The sequence below is a fragment of the Eumetopias jubatus genome, unplaced genomic scaffold (genome assembly GCF_037043125.1).
Source record: "Eumetopias jubatus isolate StellerSeaLion01/CBP00866 unplaced genomic scaffold, mEumJub1_p1.0 scaffold_12, whole genome shotgun sequence".
In the NCBI taxonomy this organism is placed as follows: Eukaryota; Metazoa; Chordata; class Mammalia; order Carnivora; family Otariidae; genus Eumetopias; species Eumetopias jubatus.
The window spans coordinates 33,033,584-33,055,838 of NW_028274818.1; the positions used below are offsets into that span (position 1 = coordinate 33,033,584).

At 50.8% G+C, this 22,255-nt stretch overlaps 1 protein-coding gene across 2 annotated transcripts in view; it reads left to right on the forward strand.

The window, feature by feature from the left end:
- Positions 1–3,292: 3,292 nt before the first annotated feature.
- Positions 3,293–22,255, forward strand: part of MAPKAPK2 (MAPK activated protein kinase 2) — a 45,356-nt gene continuing 26,393 nt past the window's right edge. Inside the window, exon 1 of one of the 2 annotated variants that reach the window (XM_028120172.2) lies at positions 3,293–3,913. In XM_028120172.2, coding sequence (XP_027975973.1) covers positions 3,629–3,913 — 285 coding nt within the window. In that variant the 5' untranslated portion in view covers positions 3,293–3,628. The remainder of the gene's footprint in view (positions 3,914–22,255) is intronic. The other variant, XM_028120173.2, reaches the window with a different exon arrangement.

Genomic DNA, 22,255 nt, shown 5'->3' on the forward strand with positions numbered 1-22,255 from the left:
CATCATCATCAACACCATCATCCCCATGAGAATGTAGAGAATACTTTGAAATCATCACCAGATGTTTCTTTATTTTAACCTCATCTTATTAATAATGTCACTCTTATCCACCTCCCTTCTAAGACACTATCAGCTTTATCTTTTATGAAGGCCAGACACCTATACCTTATGAAATAAAACTATATAAAAGGAAAGCAAGGGAATAGTGAACACAGCATTCAAGATAATGGTTATCTTTGGCTGGGGAAACAGAGGTAGATGGAGGAACCACCTAGTTATTTCACTGTCAAAGCCCTAGTCTTTATTTTGGGCAGGGGATTCACAGGTGCCTTCTTGCATTATTAAAAATAACTGATAGCCAAATAAGAGTAGAGATACCTGGACCAATAATGAGGCTGTGTCATAAATCAAGGATTAAAATTATTCTGACTTTATGCACATGAGGTCTTTTAATTGTCTCTGTGGGCACAGTATTGCATGGCTTATGTGTCTGCATGTCAATAATAGACAAAAATAGTACTTTCTATCTGCATAGACTTTTAACTTTTCGAAGTGCTCCCACACATCCATAAAAACCGCTTGAGAAGTTTATTACACGTCATCGAGAGTGTAGCATTGTATAACTAGGACTATGGACTTCTGTGTCCTAAGGGAAACTAATTTATTTTATGCTTACAGTGGCTCTATGAGGTTGGCAGGGCAAATGTGTTATTGCTTTTCACAGATGAGAAAGAAGGAACTGAGAGGGCAAGGGACTCTAGTGAGGTTACGACTAGTTGGTCTGCAAGGGAACTTAAGACTGGATCTCTTATCTAGTGCTTACCCCTTTATCCCAGCTCACTCCCAGTTATTATGCATCCATTAGACATGTATTCTGTGCTACATGCCAGGCACATTGTGCTGATGTGTTTGTGTTCCTGTAGGTGTGCATTTTCTGGAGACTGTGTGCAGTTTATGTAACCTTTATGCACATGCACACGAACATGCCCTTGGAGTCCTTGCGTGCCCCGAGGCCTACACAGACCACGTAACTCAGAGAGGAATCCCCAGCTGGGGTTTCTGTTGTCTTGCTATTCCTAGGTCACTGGGCTTCACCATCTCCCCAGAGCCCCAGCTAGTTGGGAAGGTAGTTTGGATATCAAGGACAGATCCCCAGGCAGGGGGCATGGAGCAGAGGAACCAGCCAGCCATGCTTTAATAATAATAATAATTACTATTTCCTGATCATTTATAGTTTGTGAAGAGTTCTCATAAATATGATCTCATTAAATTCTCACTCACCCCTGAAAGTCAATGTTATTTTTCTCATTTGGTCAGATACAAAGGAAGGATAAATGGCTTGCTCACAGTAACCCAACTTGAGGATGGACTTGAACTCAGGTCATTTGTCTCTAAACTCTGTTCTCTTTCCACTGTGCCTTTCTATCTCTGAAAGGGCAAAGAGCTTATCTTCTTTCTAGCCATGTGGAGAGAAGCAGGTGAAAACTCAATGCCAACTACTAGGAAGCCCCCAGTGACGCTCTCTGTGCTCAGAAAAAGACCAACTCAGAGCCGGGAGCAGCCCCAGACCGGGGACCTTCCATCAGCGGAGAAAGAGCCTGAGCAGTTGGAGCTTTCTGCCTCCCCATCCCTGCATCGGTCCCTTTCAGTCCCGGGCATCTCCCATGGAAGCCTGGGCCAGGTGATAGCAAGGTGAGGCGATACTACAGAACCAGAGAGGGGAAGGTGGTTTCCAATCTCCGTGGCCTGAGGCGGTCTCTGTGTCTTTGAAGAGTCAGGGGGTGGGGGGAGCTCTCTAACCACATCCACCCTCAGCTACTGCAGCTGGAGGTGAATACCTCTACCTCCAGCTCCCAGACCCGTGTCTATGCCGCTTTTGCCATGCTGTTTTATTGTACTTGTCTGTTTTCTTCCACGAACATCATTTACCACTGTGAGGCTGAGCATGGCACCTTATACACAGTTAAGTTGTCCACTAAATTAACTCCGCTTCAAAAAGGCCAGTATCTGTGTTTCCTTCCCGGCCCCATGGAATGAACTCTGCTGCCCACCCTGGAAAGAACTGTTCCGGAAGGGTAACTCCTGCCTTTTGCTCCACCTCTCGCTCCTTCTGGAGTGTTGGGGCGGCACATTAGGGGCCATATGTGGCCATAGCTCAAGCCCCATGTTTAATTTTGCGTTTTCAGTAATCAAGCTGAGGTTCTGTCTTCATCTGTCTGGTTCCTTTGTCTTATTTCTCAACTCTTCTACCAGTCAAGAGCGTGGAAGAGGTCAGCAGGGATGTATTTGATGATCATCCCCCACCCCCATCAGAATGTGTCTAGAGGCTCTGTATCAGCTTATATTTGGAGCCTCCTCAGTCACCTCCCCTGACCTGGGCTATTATAGGCCCAGCTAGATCCTTGGTATCTTCCTCAGAGGTAGGGGGCTAATTGAGACTAGAACTCGACTTCTTAAAAATACCCACTTCTAATGGTGCAAGTTCAGGGACTAACTCTTCCACGCTGGAGATCAGAACCTAGTTGCCAGATCTTCCTTTTTGTGACATTGTCTTATCTAATTCTCTCCACACCCCTGTGGGAAGGTACTGCTATTCTCCCTGCTGAGGGAGAGGAGCAATGGCTTGCTCAGGATCACAGGCGAAGTCTGAAGGTCAGTCTATCCTTTTCCCACTCAGTTTCCTTTTTTTTTTTAGCTCATTTACATGAAAAAAGTTCAAAGTTATAGTTGCTACATTCTTCATAATTACACAATGATAAATCTTTAACTGAAAAACAAATGTATGAGAAAAGAAGTGCAAAACTCCGAGGAAAATGGTCTAGAAAATATTTGATACTTGCCTCGCACCTATTTCGAGGACGTAGGACCTCTGTGATTCTCTGTAATCCCTGCTCATCCCGAGGTCTCCTGTCGCTAATACTTACTAGTCAGCCACCTCTCGCCTTCAAAATACACCCCTTCTCCCAATTGGCTGCTGCGGTCTAAGAGAGACAGACAATTGGAAGAAAGTGGCTCTTCTATCTGAATTATACTGCTACTTTCATACGCCTCCCTCTTCCCTTTGCGTGGCCCTAATCAGTTACGGACTAGGGTTTCTCAGCCCCCATTCCCTGTCCTTCAGCCCCGCAAGCCCCCAACCCGCAGGCCCCGCCCTCCACACTCCTGATGCTTTGCGTCCTCCCCTTTAAGGCCAGCCCCTCCCCCACGCCCACACCTCCCCGGCCCCGCCCCGCCTCCCCAAGCCCGGCCCCTCCGACCCTCCCCTTTAAGGACCGGCCCCGGACGCAGACGAAGCTGTGACGCGGCCGCCGGCCCCCGGGCTGGGTACATTGTCGCGCGGCCGCTTCCCCCCCGGGCCGGGCCCCCGCCGTCCCGCGGTCCCCCGAGCTCCAGGCCCCCGGGGGGAGGGTGGGAGGGACGGAGCAGGGCTGGTGGGCGCCAGCGGCGCACGGCGGGACCCACGGAGCCCCGCGACCCGCCGAGCCTGGAGCCGGGCCGGGGCGGGGAAGCCGGCTCCAGCCCGGAGCAAACTTCGCAGCCGGGCGCGGGGTGGCGGGGACCCCGTCCGGAGCTGGAGGAGGGGGCGGCCGCGGGCCCTCCCGCTTCTGCTCCCGTGTCTCCGGGCACCATGCTGTCCAACTCCCAAGGCCAGACGCCGCCGGTGCTGTTTCCCAACCCGCCGCCGCCGCCGCCGCCGCAGCCCCCCGCCCCGGCCCAGCCTCACCCCCCGGGCCAGCCGCCGCCGCAGCCCCCGCAGCAGTTTCCCCAGTTCCATGTCAAGTCGAGCCTGCAGATCAAGAAGAACGCCATCATCGACGACTACAAGGTCACCACCCAGGTCCTGGGACTGGGCATCAACGGGAAAGTTTTGCAGATCTTCAATAAGAGGACCCAGGAGAAATTCGCCCTAAAAGTAAGTTCGGGGGCCGGGGGAGGGGAGGATGGGCACGGGGCGGGAGAGGGCTCCCGGGGACGACCCCCGCCTCGCCCTGCGGAGCAGTCGAAGCTCACAGTAGCCAGGCGCGATCGCGCGGACCCTTCCCGGACCCGACGTCAGTCCGACCGGGCCGCGGAGGAGTGGCCGCGGCGGGGCTGTTGGTCCCGGGAGCCCGAGGGGAGCCAAGTGCGCAGCAGGCGGCGGGCGGGCGGCGGGGAAGGTCAGGTCCGCGCGGACCACGCCGCCAGACCGAGTTTCCGGTCACCTCCGGGTGTGAGTGGCGGGACCCGAAAGGACTCGTGAGGACTCTGCCATTTTGGGGTTTGAGCGGGATCCAGCCGAGGCGCAACGGTTGGCTTCGGGACCACTTCTGCTAATTTCACCCCGGCTCAAGGAAGTGATTTTCGAGTGTGTGGTTCCCCATCCTCGCCTCCCTCCTTTCTTCTTTCTGCGGGCACAAAAGGCCCATTACTCATTGAGCTGGTTGGTCGGTTAGTTTGGAGAAGTCGGATCGCAGAGGTTTATTTAGCCTCGCTCCTTATTTGGGAGCCGGAATGTGTGATTTCACTTCCCTGGGCCTCCCGAGCGCGGCCGTGCCGCCTTGGGGCGCGCCGGCCCGGGAGGTGCCAGGCTGGAGATTCCGCGGGGACACCGCCTCCCCCCGGGCGCGGGGGAGGGACTGTTTTGATCCGAGAGCAGGCCCCCCTCCTACCTTCAGTGCCTGTGAGGCTCCAGATGGGAGGCCAGCAGGCTCCGGCGCGATGTCTGCTGTTTCCATAGCTCCATTGATCATTGTGAACCCGGTGTCTAAACCACGGCTTGGCCGGGTGCTGATTCCGCAAATCGGAGATGGCCACTTGAGCCCTGGACATAGGCGATTGGTGGACAGTAGGAAGGAGCGTTATCCTTGAGCTGGGGAAACCCAGCCTCTTTTTTTTTTTTTTCTAAGGGGGTGTGGTGGTTGGGGGTGGGGTGGGGATGAGGATTTAAGTGAGAATACCTATTTTAGAAGTTAAACAGAATGGATTGGAGGTCTGATGAGATGGGTGGGTCCCCAGTGCCCTGTGAGCCGATGTTCAGGGTCACTAAAAAGGTTTTCTCCTCAGACAGGTTTCAGATCAAACCACATCTCTAAAGGTGACACATCAGGCCTGTTTCCCCTGGGGCGTCTTAATGATTGGAGGAGAAGAAAAATACTTCCTGTGTTATATTCTGCCCCCCCCCCCGCGCCCCCCCTCAGCTAGCTGTCTTTCAGCTACTAATGCACAACTCAGATCGGTGTGATGGGTGGAACTGTTGGGATAGATAATTAGATGTAATAAAGCTGGCATTTGCAGTTGCAGAGGGCAAGCAGGTCCAATTTCCAGATTTTAAGGCCTCTAAAATTATTTCCTTGCTGCTTGCATCCTCCTTTGGGGGGAGAGCTTTCAGCTAGCCCCAACACTGTCAGATTCTTCGGTTTTTAAGCTGTTGCTGTGGGCTTTATGATTGCTGTGCCTTAGACCACTTTTTCCATACTCATAAGTGGGGGGGACAGGGAGGAGCAGTGGTGGTTTAACTGTGGCTCTGACCTTGGGGAGTGGAGTTGAGTGAAGACTGTTTGACCACAGTTAACCTGTACCGGGGAGCAAGTGACAGACGTTCTTTCTGGGAGAGTTTTCTGTCCCTCTGAGAGGCCATCTGCCTTCACCCATCAGCAGTTTGGGGACGATGGCTGTTCATTCCCTTGGATAGCTGGAATATTATATAAAGACTTCAGAACAAAAGCTCTCAACTTCTTTTTATTCTATTTAATGACACAGAAAACTGCACGCTAAAATGTTTTAGGATGGCAGTTCGGATTTGTTTTAATTCAGATTTCTGTTCTTATAATGAATAGGAGAGAGATTTGGATATTTCCCTCCTGTAAATAGTTTTGAAAGGAAAAATCCAGCAGCATTCTAAATAACACTCATAATTCATTCTCCTCAGGTTAGAAGTGGGTGAAGATTGAAGTCAGTCTGTTTTGACAGGCAGTCTGCTCCCAGATCTTATAAGTTGACTCAACTGTTAAATTGTAGATTCCCACACATCTTTGTGTAGAAACTTAATAATAGAGGAAGAAAGAAGGTATGAGGCATTCAGAGACTGACAGCAGTGTCAACAGCACTTCCATATCCAAATATTGGCTAAGACATAATTACAGCTTTTGGGGGGAATCTGGTCCAAAGAATCCTGTTTGAGACATACACCAAAGAGATTTCTAGATCTTGAATCTTGATGAACTTAACCTTAGGTGCTGAGTAGTGAAATGATTTTCAAAACCAGGAGTGTTTTGATTATAAAACAAGGGGGGTGGATGTTGTGGGCTAGCACGGATTGCCCCATTGGGAAGGTGCCTGAGGAAAAAGGGATCAGACCTTTACTCTACATTGTGTGTTAGGCTGTTCCTGGGGATTTGGGGCAGGAGCTGTAGGGTTGGAGCAGGGCCTCGAATGGGGTTCTGACCTCTGCTGTTTCACAGCTCTGAGAGTGGATGGGAGGTGGTGGCTACCGTGCCCTGCTCCTTCTATGGTCTTTTTTTTTTTTTAAGATTTTATTTATTCATTTGACAGAGAGAGACAGCCAGAGAGGGAACACAGCAGGGGGCGTGGGAGAGGGAGAAGCAGGCCCCCCGCCCAGCAGGGAGCCCGATGTGGGGCTCGATCCCAGGACCCTGGATCATGACCTGCGCCAAAGGCAGACGGTTAATGACTGAGCCACCCAGGCGCCCCTCCTTCTGTGGTTTGGTGACCTCTTAGTCCTCTTAAGTGAAATCAGTGCTTTAAAAAAAAAAAAAAAAGTTCAACTCGAGCTGCTGCTTTTCTGCTTCCACCTCAGAGAGCTAACACTTCAGGGCTTTTAGTGGGTGCCGTGACCTCACCTCACCATCTCTCTGGCCTGCTGTTGCTTCGCTCTGGGTCATACTCACACTTCGTCGGGGTCGTAAAGGGACTTCAGAGGTCATCTCATCCAACCCCCTTGTCTTGCTGATGAGAAAACCAAGACCCAGAGCAAAAACTCACTTGAGGTAATAGAGCTGTGCACTTGGCCGAGGCAGGATTAGAACCCGGGACGCCCGACTCCCCGTCTCAGGCCTCTTCCCACTTCATGACCGCAGTGATGTCCGCAGGCTTGGACCTGGGGTCGGCTGCTGCTGTGGAACTCCTCTCGCCTGAGGAGCTACTCTCTTAGCCCCTTGACAGTTGGCGAGGAGGTGCCAGGTGGGTGTTTATTGCCTCCGAGGTTGGAGGGGCAGCTTATATACCAACTCAGCAGCTTCATGAGTTTTAAATCGGGTAAGAAGCTTTTTCTTAAAAAATTTTTTATACCATCTCCACCCCTTTTAGGGAGTTATTTGATAGAAATCTTATTTTTTGTCTAAGAATGTAGGAATTCTATTAACTGTTTCTTTGGTAAGGACACCTAGTCTCAACCCACTTGTGTAATATAATTGGTTGTATTCCCGTGGGGGTTCCTCAGCTGCTTCCTGCTTCACTGTGTCATGGTGACTCTTGGGTATTAGTTGAACAAATTTAATTAAAGCTGGCACTGTTGTCCCTCTCTGCTGCGTGACTCTGATTAGTTGAAGCATATTATTACTTTACAAAATATAGATTGTTGTCATACCTTATCTCTGTTTATCTTTCCATTGCGTGGATTAGAGAAAACAAGGTCCTGTGATGTCTTCTCCTTTCCTTTCTCTGGTGGTTCTCCCTCCCCAAGTCACTTTGTGTCACTGTGGTGTGTCTTCCTTTGGTGTTCCAAAGGGGAGATAATTGGCACCTCCCATGCTTGTTCTGGAAACAGAGGGAGACACAGGAGCTCCCCCTGCCCCAGAGTACAGGCAGCGTCCTATCCAGCACACCTCATGCTGAATACCTCCTGGGGAGCAAGATTGGTAGCATGGCTGCGTGAGGGGCAGTGTCACAAAATGGGGTTTGCTGGATGGAATCACATGGTGAGGAAAGTTTCATTGACTAAATCGGCCTCTTTTAAAGAAAGAGCAGGAGGTGGGGAGTGGCAGAGGGAGAGGGGGAGAGAGAGAATCTCAAACAGGCTCTAGGCCCAGCACGGATTCTGAGGGGGGACTCGATCTCAAGACCCTGAGATCATGACCTGAGCTGAAATCAAGTCGGATGCTTAACCGATTGAGCCACTCAGGTGCCCCAAATCAGCCTCTTTTACATTCACTGTGGTTATAGGTTGTTAACAGTTTGCTGAGGATCTTACTATATGCTTGGTTGTGTAGAGGATACAGACATATAAAGTGCCTTAAAATTTAGGGGGTCAAGAAACCAGTTTGGAGAAGGCATTAACAGATGTAGTCTGCATTGTCCAATATGGCAGCCAATACCCATGCATGGCTATTTAAGCTAAAAATAATTAATCTAAATTAAATTAAAAATCAGCTAGCCACCTTTCAAGTATTTAGTAGCTACATGTGGCTACTGGCTGCTGAACTCGATAGTACGGAAGAATATACTCATCCTGGTAGAAAGTTCTACTGGACTGTGCGGGTCTAGAGGTGAAATTGTGTGGTTGGGGATAGAAGAGTTTTGGAAGGGAAATCTGTGAGAATCCTAGGAGCTGCTGCGGTCTCATTGCTGGGCCTCTGAAGTCTGAGCAGATCTGTAAGAGGGGCTGGTGACGCTGGCTCTGAGGGGAGAATAGGGGATCAGATGGGCAAGAAGTGAGTAGGGCTGGTGGCCCAGAATTGAACCGAACTTAGCTTTATATTAAAAGTAGTTTTTCTAGTATTTGAGGGGTATGAAGTAAACTAACAGGCTGTTGTAAAGAAGGGTGACAAATCGGGGTGCCTGGGTGGCTCAGTCATTAAGCGTCTGCCTTCAGCTCAGGTCATGATCTCAGGTTCCTGGGATCGAGCCCCGCATTGGGCTCCCTGCCCAGTGGGGAGTCTGCTTCTCCCTCTACCTCTCCCCCTGCTCGTGTTCCTTCTCTCGCGTTGTCTCTGTCAAATAAATAAAATCTTAAAAAAAAAAAACAAAACAAAAAGGAGGGTGACAAATCACTGAGGTTCAGACTGGGGAGGCCTAGTTTCTGGTTTCAGAGAACCCCTCCCTCTAGTGGGGCCTTGGCCCCTGTTGACTGCAGCCGGACTCTTGGCGTCCACTGAGGCCGGATCAAAGTTGGGTCAACTCATGGTCCTTTTTCACTTGTGAATTCTGGGCTTTGATGGAGCTTGAAAATAATCTCCAGCTAAGATCTGGAATCAGTGGCTGATGGAAGGGAGGAGAAGAGCAGCCCCAGGCCTCAGGACCAGATATTGGTGGGTGCCTGGGAAATGAAGAGGCTCCTTTTCAGCAGGATTAAGGTATTGGTGCCCATGATTAAGATGTTTTGACTGCTTTGGACCGGAGGAGTTGACCCATCATCAGTTGATGAGTCCCCTTAAGAAGGAGGTGTAGGGATTCAGGGAGAGGCTTGGAGGAGCCAAGCTTTGGGATTGCAGACTTAATCCCTGGCCAGATCCTGGGGTTGGAGGAGGGGCCAAAGCTCCTGACACCCGCAAATGCCAGGGATGTGGAGGCCGTGCCAGGAAGAATGTCAGCCACCGTGGGGAAGGACAGGGCATTGGCATCTGCATTGGAGTCCTTCCATGAGGCCCAAGAGGCCCTCCCATGCTCTGATACAGGACTGTCCCTGGTGGTTTGAGGTCCTGCTTCCTTTCTTCTGCGTCAGGTTCTTCCAGGGGCCATGTAGGGTCTCTTTTTTCCTCTCTTCCCTGGACTGCACCCTTCCAGGTGCTTCAGTGTTTTAGGAGGGAGGTGAGCGGGCAGCGCAGAATTGTTCTTTGTGTTCAAAGGGGCCGCAGCTGCTCTGGGTAATGATGGAAGGCCGGGTGGTGAAGAGACCCATACCTCCTTGCACCTTAAAGCTGATGACACTCCCTGGTCATCTTTCTTGACTCCTTCTATCTCACCGGAGCGGAAGGCTAGGCCAGTCAGGAAAGGGTCAGCGCTATGTCCAGGGTCTCACCCTGTGTCTTCATCAGGGACACAGTTCCCTGGGACATCCTCTTAGTCTGGGTTCCTTTGGTTTTTTAGTTGCTAGAGGGATTATGGCCCTTGCATTGCAAAACTGAGCTCCACTAACTGTCACTAGGCTTTTTCTACGTAGGTCACCTCATAAATGGGGACATTGGTAAAGAGAAGGGGCCATGCCACTGGGCAGCTTGATGTACACCAGGTGTGTAACCCAAATAAGATTTTGTACTTTTTCTCGTCATTAGAGGGATTTTGCATTTTAAGATATATATGGATACAAATTTTTAGAGATGAGCCTCTTATTATTGGTTAAGTGCTAGAGAAGAAAGCAAAAAAAGGGGTCCCGTCTATGCGCTCTCTAACTGGTCATGTGACCTTGAATAGGTCAGTTAAATTTTCCAGGCTTTCGTGCGTGTGTCAGAGGTTCAGGCTACCAGTTGCTCCTGAGCAATGGTATTGGGGGGTGGTGGAAGGCTGTGCGGGTGGGGGGGTGGCAAGAGGCCAAGAGCTGGCAGGATGGCTTGCTGACCTGCTCCATGTCTGACCATCGGCAGCGCCTGGGCCAGAGTGGATGCCCTTTTGATAGGCTTGATGCTAGGCTTTAGGATAGCTGCGTCCAGTTAATTAATAATCATCACTGACCAGCTGCTCCTTCTCTTGTGTGAAGACTTGGAAAGTGTTCCAGGTAGCACCTCAGCAGAGGATGGGCTGTGTAACTCAGGTGTGGGGGTGGGGTGCCCATCTAGTCTTACCTCGAAGTGGAAAGAATCTTAGTGTAGTGATGTCTCAAGGTGGAGATGAGGAATTCTTTATGTTCTCTGTCTGAAACTTCGTTCCCATTAGAGGTGTGGGGCCAAACATGGCCGCTGTGACCCGGCTGAGGGAGGGAGTGAAGGCTGCGATCTAACCTACCGTCCACTGGGCAGGCTTTGTGTTGGCTTGTGGCTGGGCTCATCCAAACGGATGCCTTCTTCTAATTCACCCAGAGATATGGTGTGGGCTGGGAGCTGCTCAGAGGTGAGAGGTGGGGACTGTTCCCAAAGCTGATGAGGAGATTAGGATTTACATCTAGGTACCACTCGCTCCCCCCCTCCCCTCCCCAAGGCTGTGTAAGACCGGATATCAGAAGTCCAAAGAAGCAAGAGGAGAGAGGGATGCCTGGTGCCGTCTGTTCTCTTTCCTCTTCTTCCTGCTCACTTAACGCTGAAGCAGTAGTTTTAGCCCTGAAGCTTTGGACTGTGGGGTCCTGTGTGCTCGTATGTGGTTGGAGGAGGAAGACACAGTGGCGTCTGGCAGTGCAGTGTTGGGGTCTTTATTCTCTGATCCAGTAAACATCTCTGTGTGCTAGCCCGCCGGTGGGAGAGGCTGGGACGCGCCCCAAGGTCAAACCCTATCTGTAACTCTTGTTCCCCTCCAAGACTGGCCAAGCCCTGTGTTTATTCTGCTAGGAACCTGAGCTGCCCAGAAGGGTCATACGAAAGGGCATCTTACTCTTGAGGGACGCCCCAGGCATCTCCGTGGCCGGTGTCCATGTAGCATTCATCTGGAAGGTGAGGAGTGGTGGCTAAGGGCGGAAACTGTGTGGCCACATTCGAAGCCGTTTCTGTCTCAGAGAAGATGAGGGGCACGCAGGGGACTGTACTGTTGATGCCTTCTCTCTGCTTCACTCGTCTCCGCTGAGTCTTTGACCTACTGGCAAGCCCCTGCCAACTCCTCCACCTCATGCTCCTCTGGGGCGCCTTGTCCCCCACCCCTCCGTGGCAGGTGATGGCGTCAGTCACTTCACTGCCATTGTGATGATCCCTCGTGTCACTAGGCTCCCAGCCCACACACGGGACATCTGCAACCTGGCCTCCCGCCCAGGGCCTAGAACTGTTACTCAGCCCCTCTGTCCCAGCAGCTAAAAATAAACCTACCACTGCCGCAGTCTCCCCTCACAGCCCGGCCCCGCCGTCGGCCCCAGGTCTTCCTGCCACGCTGCGGACCTGAGTCTCTCTCCCCCCACTTGGTCTCCCTGTTTGCCATCTCTCTTGTAGCCTGGAGTGAGCCACGGCTGGCGCTGCTCCGGGTATCATATCTCACTCCTAGCGCTCAGGAAGGCAGGTTGTCCCCAACCACCTGCCAAGCCCTGGCCCTAAGACAAAGGCTCGGTGGAGCTGCCTTGCTTCTCCATCAGGGGATGGCTTAGGGGGAGGGTGCGAAAGTTCATCAGAGTCCATGAGACTTTCCCCTGTGCTTCCTCCTGCTCTGGCTTCCTCCAAGCTGCTGGCAAGCAGGCCTCCCTGCCAGAAGGTGTGTGGGGATGAGTAGGAGAGCCCCGAGTGAGGCTGTCCCAGGCGCTCACCCCGACTACCCCGTGACTGAGCACGCTACCTGCCCTGGGACTCCTGCCCTGTTGCCCAGCTAAGTTCTCCACCTCTGCAGTGCAGGGCTTCGGGTTACCACTCTCAGAAGTGTGACCTCATCCTACTGGCTTCCAGAGCTAACTGGGCCCTGGCTCTCGGGGCCTCCTTCCTGAGTCAGGCCAGGGCCCCTCTGGCCTTTCCAGCTTCGCCACCTGCAGTATGTCACAGAGAACGTGGGTCTTTTCTGTCTCCTGATGGTGGGGGCAGGGTTACTGCTGATCTGTGTCCACTGAAGTCCATTGAGGTGGCCTCTTGCCCTACTGCTTAGGGGTCCTGGGCAGGTGAGGGAAAGGGGCTCAGGTAGCTGGGGTGCCTGTGTAACTGATAGATACTGGGTAGAGTATTTCTTCTAGCTTGACTTTGGCATTCTTTGTGATTTATCTAATCCTTGGACAGTTGTACTAACCGTGCAAACAAGGGTTCTGCATTTTTTTTCTGAGCTTGGGGTTTGTTTGGGAGAAGAGGTGTGTGAGGGAGAGTAATAGGAACTGAGGTAGGTCTTGGGGGGCCCTCTGGCTTCAGCTAGAGTTACATACTGGACCATGTCTCTGTGGACTGCTTTCTCCTGTCTGTGCCCCTGGGTCCTCATTTTCTCTGCAGGGAGAGGTTTATCTGCCAAGGCCCATTGGCTTCTGGAGGGAGGAGTTGGGCGTAAATTGCTAAGAGTTTATTTTTAACTCTGACAGAAGGAGCCCCTGTCCTTGGAGTAACCGTACCCTCCCTCTTCTCTATCCCAGGCCTCCTTCTCTGGCTCCTGTAATTCTTAGAGGAAGGCTTGTAGATTCTAAAGGCCAGGCGTCAGCGGAGCTGGGCAAGTGAAGCCTCTCTAAGTGGAGAATCCTGACTTCTGGACCATGGGGGGCAGGGAAGTAGAGCGGGAGCCCTGGGCATTGGAGGCCACACATGTGGAACTTAGAGCATCCTAGGAATGCAGATGGACTGGTGGAGAGGCCATAGGGGCCTTGGAACTTAGAGCACCCTGTCGGCTCTCCTGTGCGGGCGAGGGTAGCAGGGGTCATCTCGTGCCCTTCGCCATGCCTCTGTCCTCACAGGCACCCAGATCTCTGAAAGGTAGAAGGAAATGGGGACAGAATGAGTGTGTATGGTAGCCTGCTTTGTAAATGTGTATGTTTATAGAAACACTGAAGTTCTGTTACTGCCTCTGACTGCTGGGCTCCCAAGCATCACATCCTTTCTAGCGGAGCCTGTGTGGGTTTCTCTGGGACTTCATACCTTCACGTTCCCCTCCCCTGGCAGGGTGCTAGTCTCCTGGGCTCCTAGTGGGGAGGAAGAGAGGTATGAACACCCCTCCGCCTGTGTCTGGACCCCTCTGATTTCCTGGGTTTGTTTTGGTTACCTTGCCTTAGATTTTTAAAAAAGAACATAAACTAGAGTTTGAGAAAAAAGGAATGGAGAGCAGGGGGTGTGGGGTGGGGGCCAGGAGAAGCACACAGTTGCCTCCAAGGACCTCAGCTGGGGAATGAAGGTCTTGCCCCCTCAATGCCTTGGAGCGCATGGGGGATTACTTTACCTAAAGCCCAGCTCTGATCATGTAGCTTCCCAGGTTAAAACCTTCAGTTGGTTCACTTTGTCGGTAGAATACAGATTTCCAGATCCTTCCCTGATCTGACCCCAGTCTGGCTTTTGTTTTTGTTTTTTGTTTTTTTTTTTTTCTGAATATCTGCTATGTTTAAGCTTAAGTGGCTTTACATTTGCTGTTTCCTGAATAGGACCCTGACTACCACGCCCCCTCCCCAGTCACCTTTACCCACGCATGGTATGTATGCCATCTGTCCATCTGTATCTTCCTTGCCTCCCTGCCCCACCCCTGTCTGTATCTACCTACTCCACCCTGTACAAATGCTGCCACTTTCATGAAAGCTTCCACACTAGAAGTGGCTCTCCCCCACCCTGCCCTGTCCAACTTGCCAAGACACTCTTCCCTCCTATCTGTTTCAGTCTGTTTCTCCATGTTCAGGGGGTTCCTCTAGATACTGGATTATAAGTTCCCGAAGACTCAATCTTCAATCTTTTTATATTCTTTTATTTACATGTGACTGTATGCCCTCATTTAAAAAAAAAATCATGGAGTATTTTGGCATCGTGCATTGTACCTAGCTGCCTAATAAAGATGTGATAATTGAATAATAGTGGGCGTTACCTGCATAAACATAAGGTCCCAATGGTGATCCTCAGGTGGAGGGGGATGAGGGGGACGGCTCTGGGCGTGGAACAACATTGGGCTAGGCTCTCTGAGACTAAGCCAGGGGTCTAGTAAAGAAGTGTCTGTCCCTGTTCTTCGTCCTGTCTGCTAAAAAGCCATTCATAGCAGAACAGTCTTCTGGGCATTTCTTCCCTCCACACATTCGGATCTGCTGACTCAAGCTGTCACCTTCTGTTTCTGCTAACGGATTTCTCGTTCTTGTACGGGCCCTGACCACAGTTTCCCATTGATGCCTCTTGTCTTTCTCCTCCCTGTTCCCTGTTCCGGAGCCCCTCCTTTTCCTGTTCCACTCAGGAGATGGCCCTTCTGCCTCTCAGAGAATTTTAACTGAGGGAGGGACAGACTGTGGACCTGGCCAGCTCTCCTCCAGCTCTTGGTATCATCTGGTTAGCTCCAGACAAAACAGACCCACAGATGCAGCCCAAGGTGATCTGATGGCTGGCCTTGCTCCTGTGTGTTGCAAGAAGACCAGTGTTGAGTACCAAGTTGCCAGGTCTGAGGTCAGAGGTTTGACTCTCATGGGGCCACTTAACTCCACACCACAGGTTTGTAGGAGACACAGACCAGGACTGGTATTGGAGAGACCTGGCTTGCGTGGTCCTCAGCAGGTCCGAGAACCTGTCTGGGCCTCACTCAGTTTCCTCCTTTGTGAATCACAGGGCTCTGGCTTGATCTCAGACCTGATCTCAGAGGACTCCTGCACTGCATGAAGGGCTTTCTGTCACCCCACTGCTGGTAAAACAGCCCTACACTGGGAAGAAGGTGGGCAGCCCAGGTTCCAGACAGCGGGGACCGCCTATTCCTCTCTGCCCTTACTTTGTGCAGGCCAGTGTTCCGTCACCCTTCCCCAGGCTGTAGTATTTTTATTCATTCAGCCATTCAACCAGTGTTTATAAACATGTATTCTCTTCCATGTCTGCCTCCTGTCTTCTGGTTGATGGGCCATCAGGAGGCCCAGATGGCAGGATTAGCCTCGAATGGGAGACTAGTCAGGGTCATCCCCTTGGGTTTAGACCCCTTTAATACCTCCGCTATATGAGATGAGAGGAATTTGGAACAATGAGGGCTGATTCTTTCTAGCAGCTTAGACTAGACTCCTGCCTTTCTAAGCAGGATTTGCCGTAGGGTGCCTTCTATCCCTCTGAGATCTGAAGCAACTTACCACTCAAGAAAATTAATTAGCAGTGCTGAGGATGACTTTTGCAGCCTCCCTAAGGATAGATCAGAACAGCAGATCGACTTTGATGCATACATACAACAGTCTTCAGCCTTCTGCCTCATTCAGATCACTGTTGAAGGTTTAGCAACACTGAAGGTTTCCCAGATTAATAACAAGTCTTTATTGAGCACATACTTTGTGTCAGGCATTGTGTTAGGTTTTTACTTCTCTTCTTGTTAAGCCCTAAAGTAATACTGCAAAGTAAAAATATTTACAGAATACTTATATTTTCCGGAAGGGGAAACATGGTCAGACATGTTCAGAACAATGCATTCATTAGCAGTGATTTACTGAGTACCTACTAAGTGTTTAAATTATTGTAGGCCCCAGGGATACATTAAGTGTACCGAAGAAACCAAAACAAATCTTGTCTGCATGGAGCTTGCATTCTAGCAAGGGAAGACTGACAAAACATAATTAAATGATATGGTCTCTCAGAAGGTGATAGTTATGGTGGCAAAAAGAAAGGAGGGCAGGAGGCCCTGGAATGCTGGGAATGTGTGTGTGGCTCAGGGAAGGCTTTACTGGGAAGGTGGTGTTTGAGTGCACCTTGGAATGCTGGGAGCAGGGAGGGTCAGCGGGCAGGAGGGGCAGGGAGGGTCAGCAGGCAGGAGGGGGCAGGGAGGGTCAGCGGGCAGGAGGGGGCAGGAGGAGGCAGGAGGGGCAGGAGGGGGCAGGAGGGGGCAGGAGGGGGCAGGAGGAGGCAGGAGGGGGCAGGAGGGGGTAGGAGGAGGCAGGAGGGGCAGGAAGAATCAGAGGTGCAAAGCCCTGGGGCTGCTTCTGGGAGTGTCTTACTCTAAAACCTGGGCTCCTTTTGGCTTGTGATACTGCCTCTCTGATAGTTCCTCCATGAATCCATTATAATTTAGTACTTAGTTGCTCTAGCAATTTATGTTGTATCATCAAATATTTATGGAATACTTATTTTGTGCAAATTGCTACAACGGTAAGGAAGGGGCCCTGTCTTTGGGAACTTACGGTTCAGAAGGGGAGTGAACACGTGCGCGCGCGCGCGCGTGTGTGTGTGTGTGTGTGTGTAAAAGGAAGGAAAAAGACCACCCCTCACAATCTGGATTGTGCCTTTTCATACATATTCCCGTTTGACAGTCTCTGACGGAAGCAGGCCAGGTGGTCTGATGTTGAGGTTTGCATACAAAGAAAGAGGTTCAGGGAGGTGCTGGTGCATAAGCGGTGGGGTCAGGGCAGTAGGGTGGCCCCAGAGGACACGGAGAGGTGGGATGGGCTCCTCAGGGTGGAAGGGGTTAGGGGGTGGAGTCACCTTTGCCTGGCATAGGCGGAGGACCCATCATGGAGTCGCACCTGTGACACACCCAGGGGAGGACGCAGACTAGAGTTTGGCCGGTGGGAGGGATGCTAAGGAGTAACGTGAGGAATTGCACTGGGTACTCCCATCTTCTGTTCGGCTTAGGGGAACAGAGGACCTCGCCCAGGGATCTTTCTGGTAATAGGAAATGCTTGGGATTGGGTGTTGGCTAACCATCCAATAGAGCCAGGGAGGAAAGGAGTAATAAAAAGAGCTGGCCGAGCTGACCCTGTGGCAGAGCCTATTTTTATCCACCTTCGGGCCCTCGTAGGACTTCTCTCTTGCTTTGAAGAATCTCATCCATCCTGTGTTCAGCCCCTCAGGTGGAGGCGTGGGCAGGCGGCTCGCAGGGTGATGGGGTGGCTCTCTGTCCCCAGGCTCTGGCCGTCTTTGCTTCCCGCCTCTCAGGGCCTCAGAAGTCAAGGCTCAGGATGGAGCTGACCGTTAGCGCAGATGGGAAAGTGAAGCAAGACCTGGGGTTTTTTCCTGAGCGGGTGCTATGATGAAGGAAATTGCAACATGATCTTCTTTCTTTTCTTTTCCTTTCTTTTTTTTTTTTTTTTTTTTCTTTTTATAGAAGGGGAAAGCCATCTTCCAGTAAACTTCAGAGACTGTATCTAGTCGTTGATGAAGGTCATCGCCTCACCCGCCACCATGCTTTTTGTAGCCGATCTTTCTTTCATCCGTCTGCCCTGTTCCTCCCCTTCAGTGTTCCTCTCTGAGGGACTGTGTCTCTGCGTCAGGCTAGCTACCTGGAGGCTTGCTTGGTGGCCTCTCCTTGACAGTGGGAGCTGTTTAAATAGGCCAGGTGGTTCCTGATACCCACCTGGCCTCTCCTGCTGCCGCATCGGTCTGTGTTCATTTGGTATTCCAGAAGGTTGAGGCAATACTTCTTGGCTCAGGTAACCACACTTTGTGGTAGATTCAGAGCATGTGTCTAGGCAGATGCTGGGCAAAAGGGCCTGAAACGTGGGAGGCAGGAATCAAGGCTGGAAGGCCCCACATGTTAATCTGGAGTTCTCGGTCAGGTTTGAATTTGGCCTTTGTACTGTACCTGGGCAGGAATCCAGTTATGTTTGAAAGTGTGCAGATGATCTATTTTCCTGATGAAAAATTTTGAGGTCTGGAAAAGTAGTGGGTTTGGGGTCGTGTTTCTTTTTCTTATTCTTTCTTTCTTTCTTTTTTTTTTTTTTTTGGTGTGATTCATTTTCTCTTTCTTGGATTTCTGTACCCCCAAACAGCCCCAAAATTCCCTACAAACCTTTGAGACTCCAGCTTTAGTCAACCAAGGGACGTTCTAGGTCATCCCTGAGAATGAGGTCTGCTTGCTCTGAGGAAGCTGGGAAATGCCCCGCTGCCTGGGGTGGGTGGTAGCTGCCGGGACTCACAGTGCTGCTGGTGTTAATTGCTTTCTGGGGCCGAGAAGGGCTAAGTCCTTAGGGGTGAGAGTTTTAGTTTGGGCTCTTTGTTCTCTATACCTGTTGTCTTTGGTACAGCTGACATAGAGCTCCTCCTTTCCTGCTGTTTTCTTTGAATTTAATCTCCCCGTCTTCAGGTAGTGTGCTTCAGACTGGAAATGAGCTCTGAGAGGTGGTGGTGGAGGGAGTTTGCTTGTTTATCCAGATCCCACAGTGAATACATAAGCCCTCCTTCACTGTGCTCCACGGCCAATAGCAGAGCTCCTAGCCACATGTGGCTATTTAAATTAAAAAAATAAAATAAAAAATTAGTTCCTCTGTAGCACTAGCCACGTTTCAGGTGCTCAGTAGTCTCATATAGCTAGTGCCCACTGTCCTGGGCAGCACAGATAGAGAACATTCTATCATCACAGAACGTTCTCTTAGACAATGCTGGACTCTGAGGTAATCATTCTACACCCTAGTAAAGAATTATCTGAGCTGGAAAGGATTTGTGGAATTGCACAAGGAGAGGTTGTAAGGCCCAGGGAAGAGGGTAAAGAGAAGGTAATAATTTAAAAAGGGACCTTAAATAGTGTTTAGTTTGTCTTGTTTAGGACTACATCCCAGCAAATGGTCAGCTAGCCCAGTGGCTCCCAAACTAAGTCAATTGTCAGAATCACCTGTGGGTAACATTTGAAAAAAGAGATTCCTGGGCCCCACTCTTTGTATCTTATTGGGTCTGAGACTCTACAGAGGTGGCATTCGGGAATGTGTGTTCCTTAATTATCTGGGCTTGGCCACCACTGGTCTATTGAACCTATGCTTAAATTCCTCCAGTGATGGGGGAGCTTACCCCTTTTCAAGAAAACCCTACCATTAAAAAAAAAAAAATTGCTATTGTTAAAGTTCTGTGTTTATTGAGTTCAAAATTTGGTTCCCCGAGCTTGTAATATTCCTTAGTGCTTAGTTGCATTTTCTGGAGCCTCACAGAATGCATCAATTCCATCTTCTGTACTCAGTCTTCTGCAGATATTTCAACACAGCCTGTGACCCAACATCATGGCACATTTTCAGAGTACTCGACCTGCCAAGGGCTCGAGGGAGATGCAGAGATGAGACATCATTGCCAGGATCCTTCCAATTAATTATCAGGCCTCGCTGAGAGATTGAGGAAAGGTCCACGTCGCAGTAGACCCCGTCAGTGGAGAGTCCTAGGGGTTGGCCAGCTGGTCTGGACCATGCGTACCCTCCACCTCTCTGCATACCGCCCCATAGGAAAGAGTCCCTACTTTTCTGCATGGCTAACACTTGCTTTTTATTTTTTATTTTTTTAAAGATTTTATTTATTTATTCACGAGAGACAGAGAGAGAGAGAGAGAGAGGCAGAGGGAGAAGCAGGCGGGACTCGATCCCAGAACCCTGGGATCATGACCTGAGCCGAAGGCAGACGCTTAACCATCTGAGCCACCCAGGTGCCCTAACACTTGCTTTTTTAAAGGCACTGATCCATTTTCCTTCAGAGGCATTGAGAGACACAGCCAGCTGGTGCCGGTCAGCTAGGACCACAAACATTACTTCCATTTAGAGACCTTCAGTAGCACCCTCCCCTTGCCTCCAGCGTAATGCTCAAACTCAACATGGTATTCAAGCAAGCTGGCTTTGACCTTCCTTCCCATCCCCACCCCTCACTCACACACTCACCCTTTCAGAGGTTACTGCTTCCCACCCTGAGTGCATTCTTACGCTCCCAGAGCTTCTGTTGCGCCTCGCATTTGTTCATCCCCTTGTCCTGGTAGAGTTCTCTCTCTCCTTCAAAGCTGAGATTTTACCTGCTCCCCACGCCCAATTCCAGGTAGAATAACTCCCTTCCCTGTACTAGGGGTAGTTCGTACTAGCGGTAAGTCTGCTATGAATTTGAATTACAGCCACTCCTGTGTCCTTCCCTGCTAGACTCTGAGCTCCTTGGGGGACAAGGAGTGTGCTCATTTATTTGGAATCCCCCAGTGCACAGCCCCGTGCCAGGCCCTTAGCTGAGGTGCCGTGTGTGCCCATGGAAGTGCGGTAGTTGTTGCCTTGGCTGTGTGTCTTCTCTTGGATTCTGTTGCCTCTGCCACGGGGAGCTGGAGCCCCTTTCCCAGCGCCAGCTTTCTCCCGGCAGTGGCCTCCGGGCCCCAGCAGCCCCCAGGAGAAAAGTGCTGTTTAGCAGCTGATAATTAACAAGCAGGGCCTGGAGCCTTGGCTGCCTCAGAGGCAAAACTGGTATTTAAACAACAAAGTTGCTAAAATCAAAAATTAAAGTGTCTGTTTCAGAAGCAGCTACATCCAAACAGAAGCCTGCTCTGCTGAGATAAATGAAATAATGAGTGGAGCCAAAGGGCTCTCTCTAACCCTGAGCGCGGCCTGGCTGGGGCCGGGGGTGGGGGTGGGGGGCAGGAAAGGCAATTTTCTGTTTCTGCTCGCTGCTGTGGGGCCTGGGACTGCCTGGGGAGTAGCGGGGGGCTTTCCTTTCACTCCCAGTGTGTATAGATTAGACTCATTTTGCCCAGTGGGCAAGAAGAGAAATTTGGGAAAACAAGGTAGGAATAAACTGGGGGCCTTCTCTAAGGTGATAAAGCCCACTTTTGTCTTCAGTGATAAATAGAGACGGTTCAATCCTGCCTCGCGGGGTCTCATCTTGTTTTCTTCTGACGCTGTTAGGGTTGAGAGGGGAGCGCTGACATTCTGGCCTCCTCCCTTCCTAGGTCAGAACCGGGGCGTGAGGAATTCCCCAGCCTCTTGTTGCTGCCCAAATACTAACCACAATTCCCAGCTCCACTATTCTAAGAAATATGCGTACCAGGAACAGCCCGTGGCTTCAGAACCAGGGCAGCTGCTCAAGAGGCAGAGGCTTCCTGTATGTGTGGTGTGTGTGTATGGGGGGGGTGTTGAGAGTACCCTGCGACCTGTCACCAGGACACCTGCCTCTGTGCTCAGCCGCAGAGGTCACTGGGAGATGCCCTTGTGAATGAAGCAGAGAGCCCACTGAAGGGTCTGTCCCACAAGTTCACCCACGGTACGTGGCCAAAATTAGGGTCTGTCTGACAAACATCTTTTTCTGGGAATGGGTTGGGGGTTGGGGGAGACTACTATCAGATCCATGAGACAATCCGAGACATACATATATACATATATATATGTATATAGTTTGAATACAAAAATACTGGCCTTTCTGGGAAATGTTAACATGATTTATGTCATGTCTGAGAGTCTGTCACTCATTGTGACCTCTCCGTTGGTATCTGGCCCATGATGGGAAGGGGGTTGGGTGAGAACCCTTGCCTGCCATCCCTTTCAGTGTCTCTGTTGGCATTAGTGGTATTGGTGGCTGAGCTTGCCCAGACCATGTGTGACACTTAGGGTGGTGGCCATAGCTGACCGTAGGCGTGTACGGTGCGTGCAGTGACCCAGTTACCCGTAGAGCCAAATGCAAAACAGTTGGGGTAGTTTAGGAGGAAACTTGATAAAGGAATGAAACCCCCTGGCTCACCTAGGGTTGAACCCTTGTCCTTGGTGACATAAGTAGAGATGATTACAGCCAGTGTTGGCTTGGGTGTCTCTCTGATGAAGTTCCAGTGGTCCTTGCAGAAACTTCACTAGTTGAACTGGATGGTGAAGATCCCACAAGCGTGTGTGTCCTCATTAATCTGTTCACCTGTCTGGTCACTGGAAGTTTATTGAAGG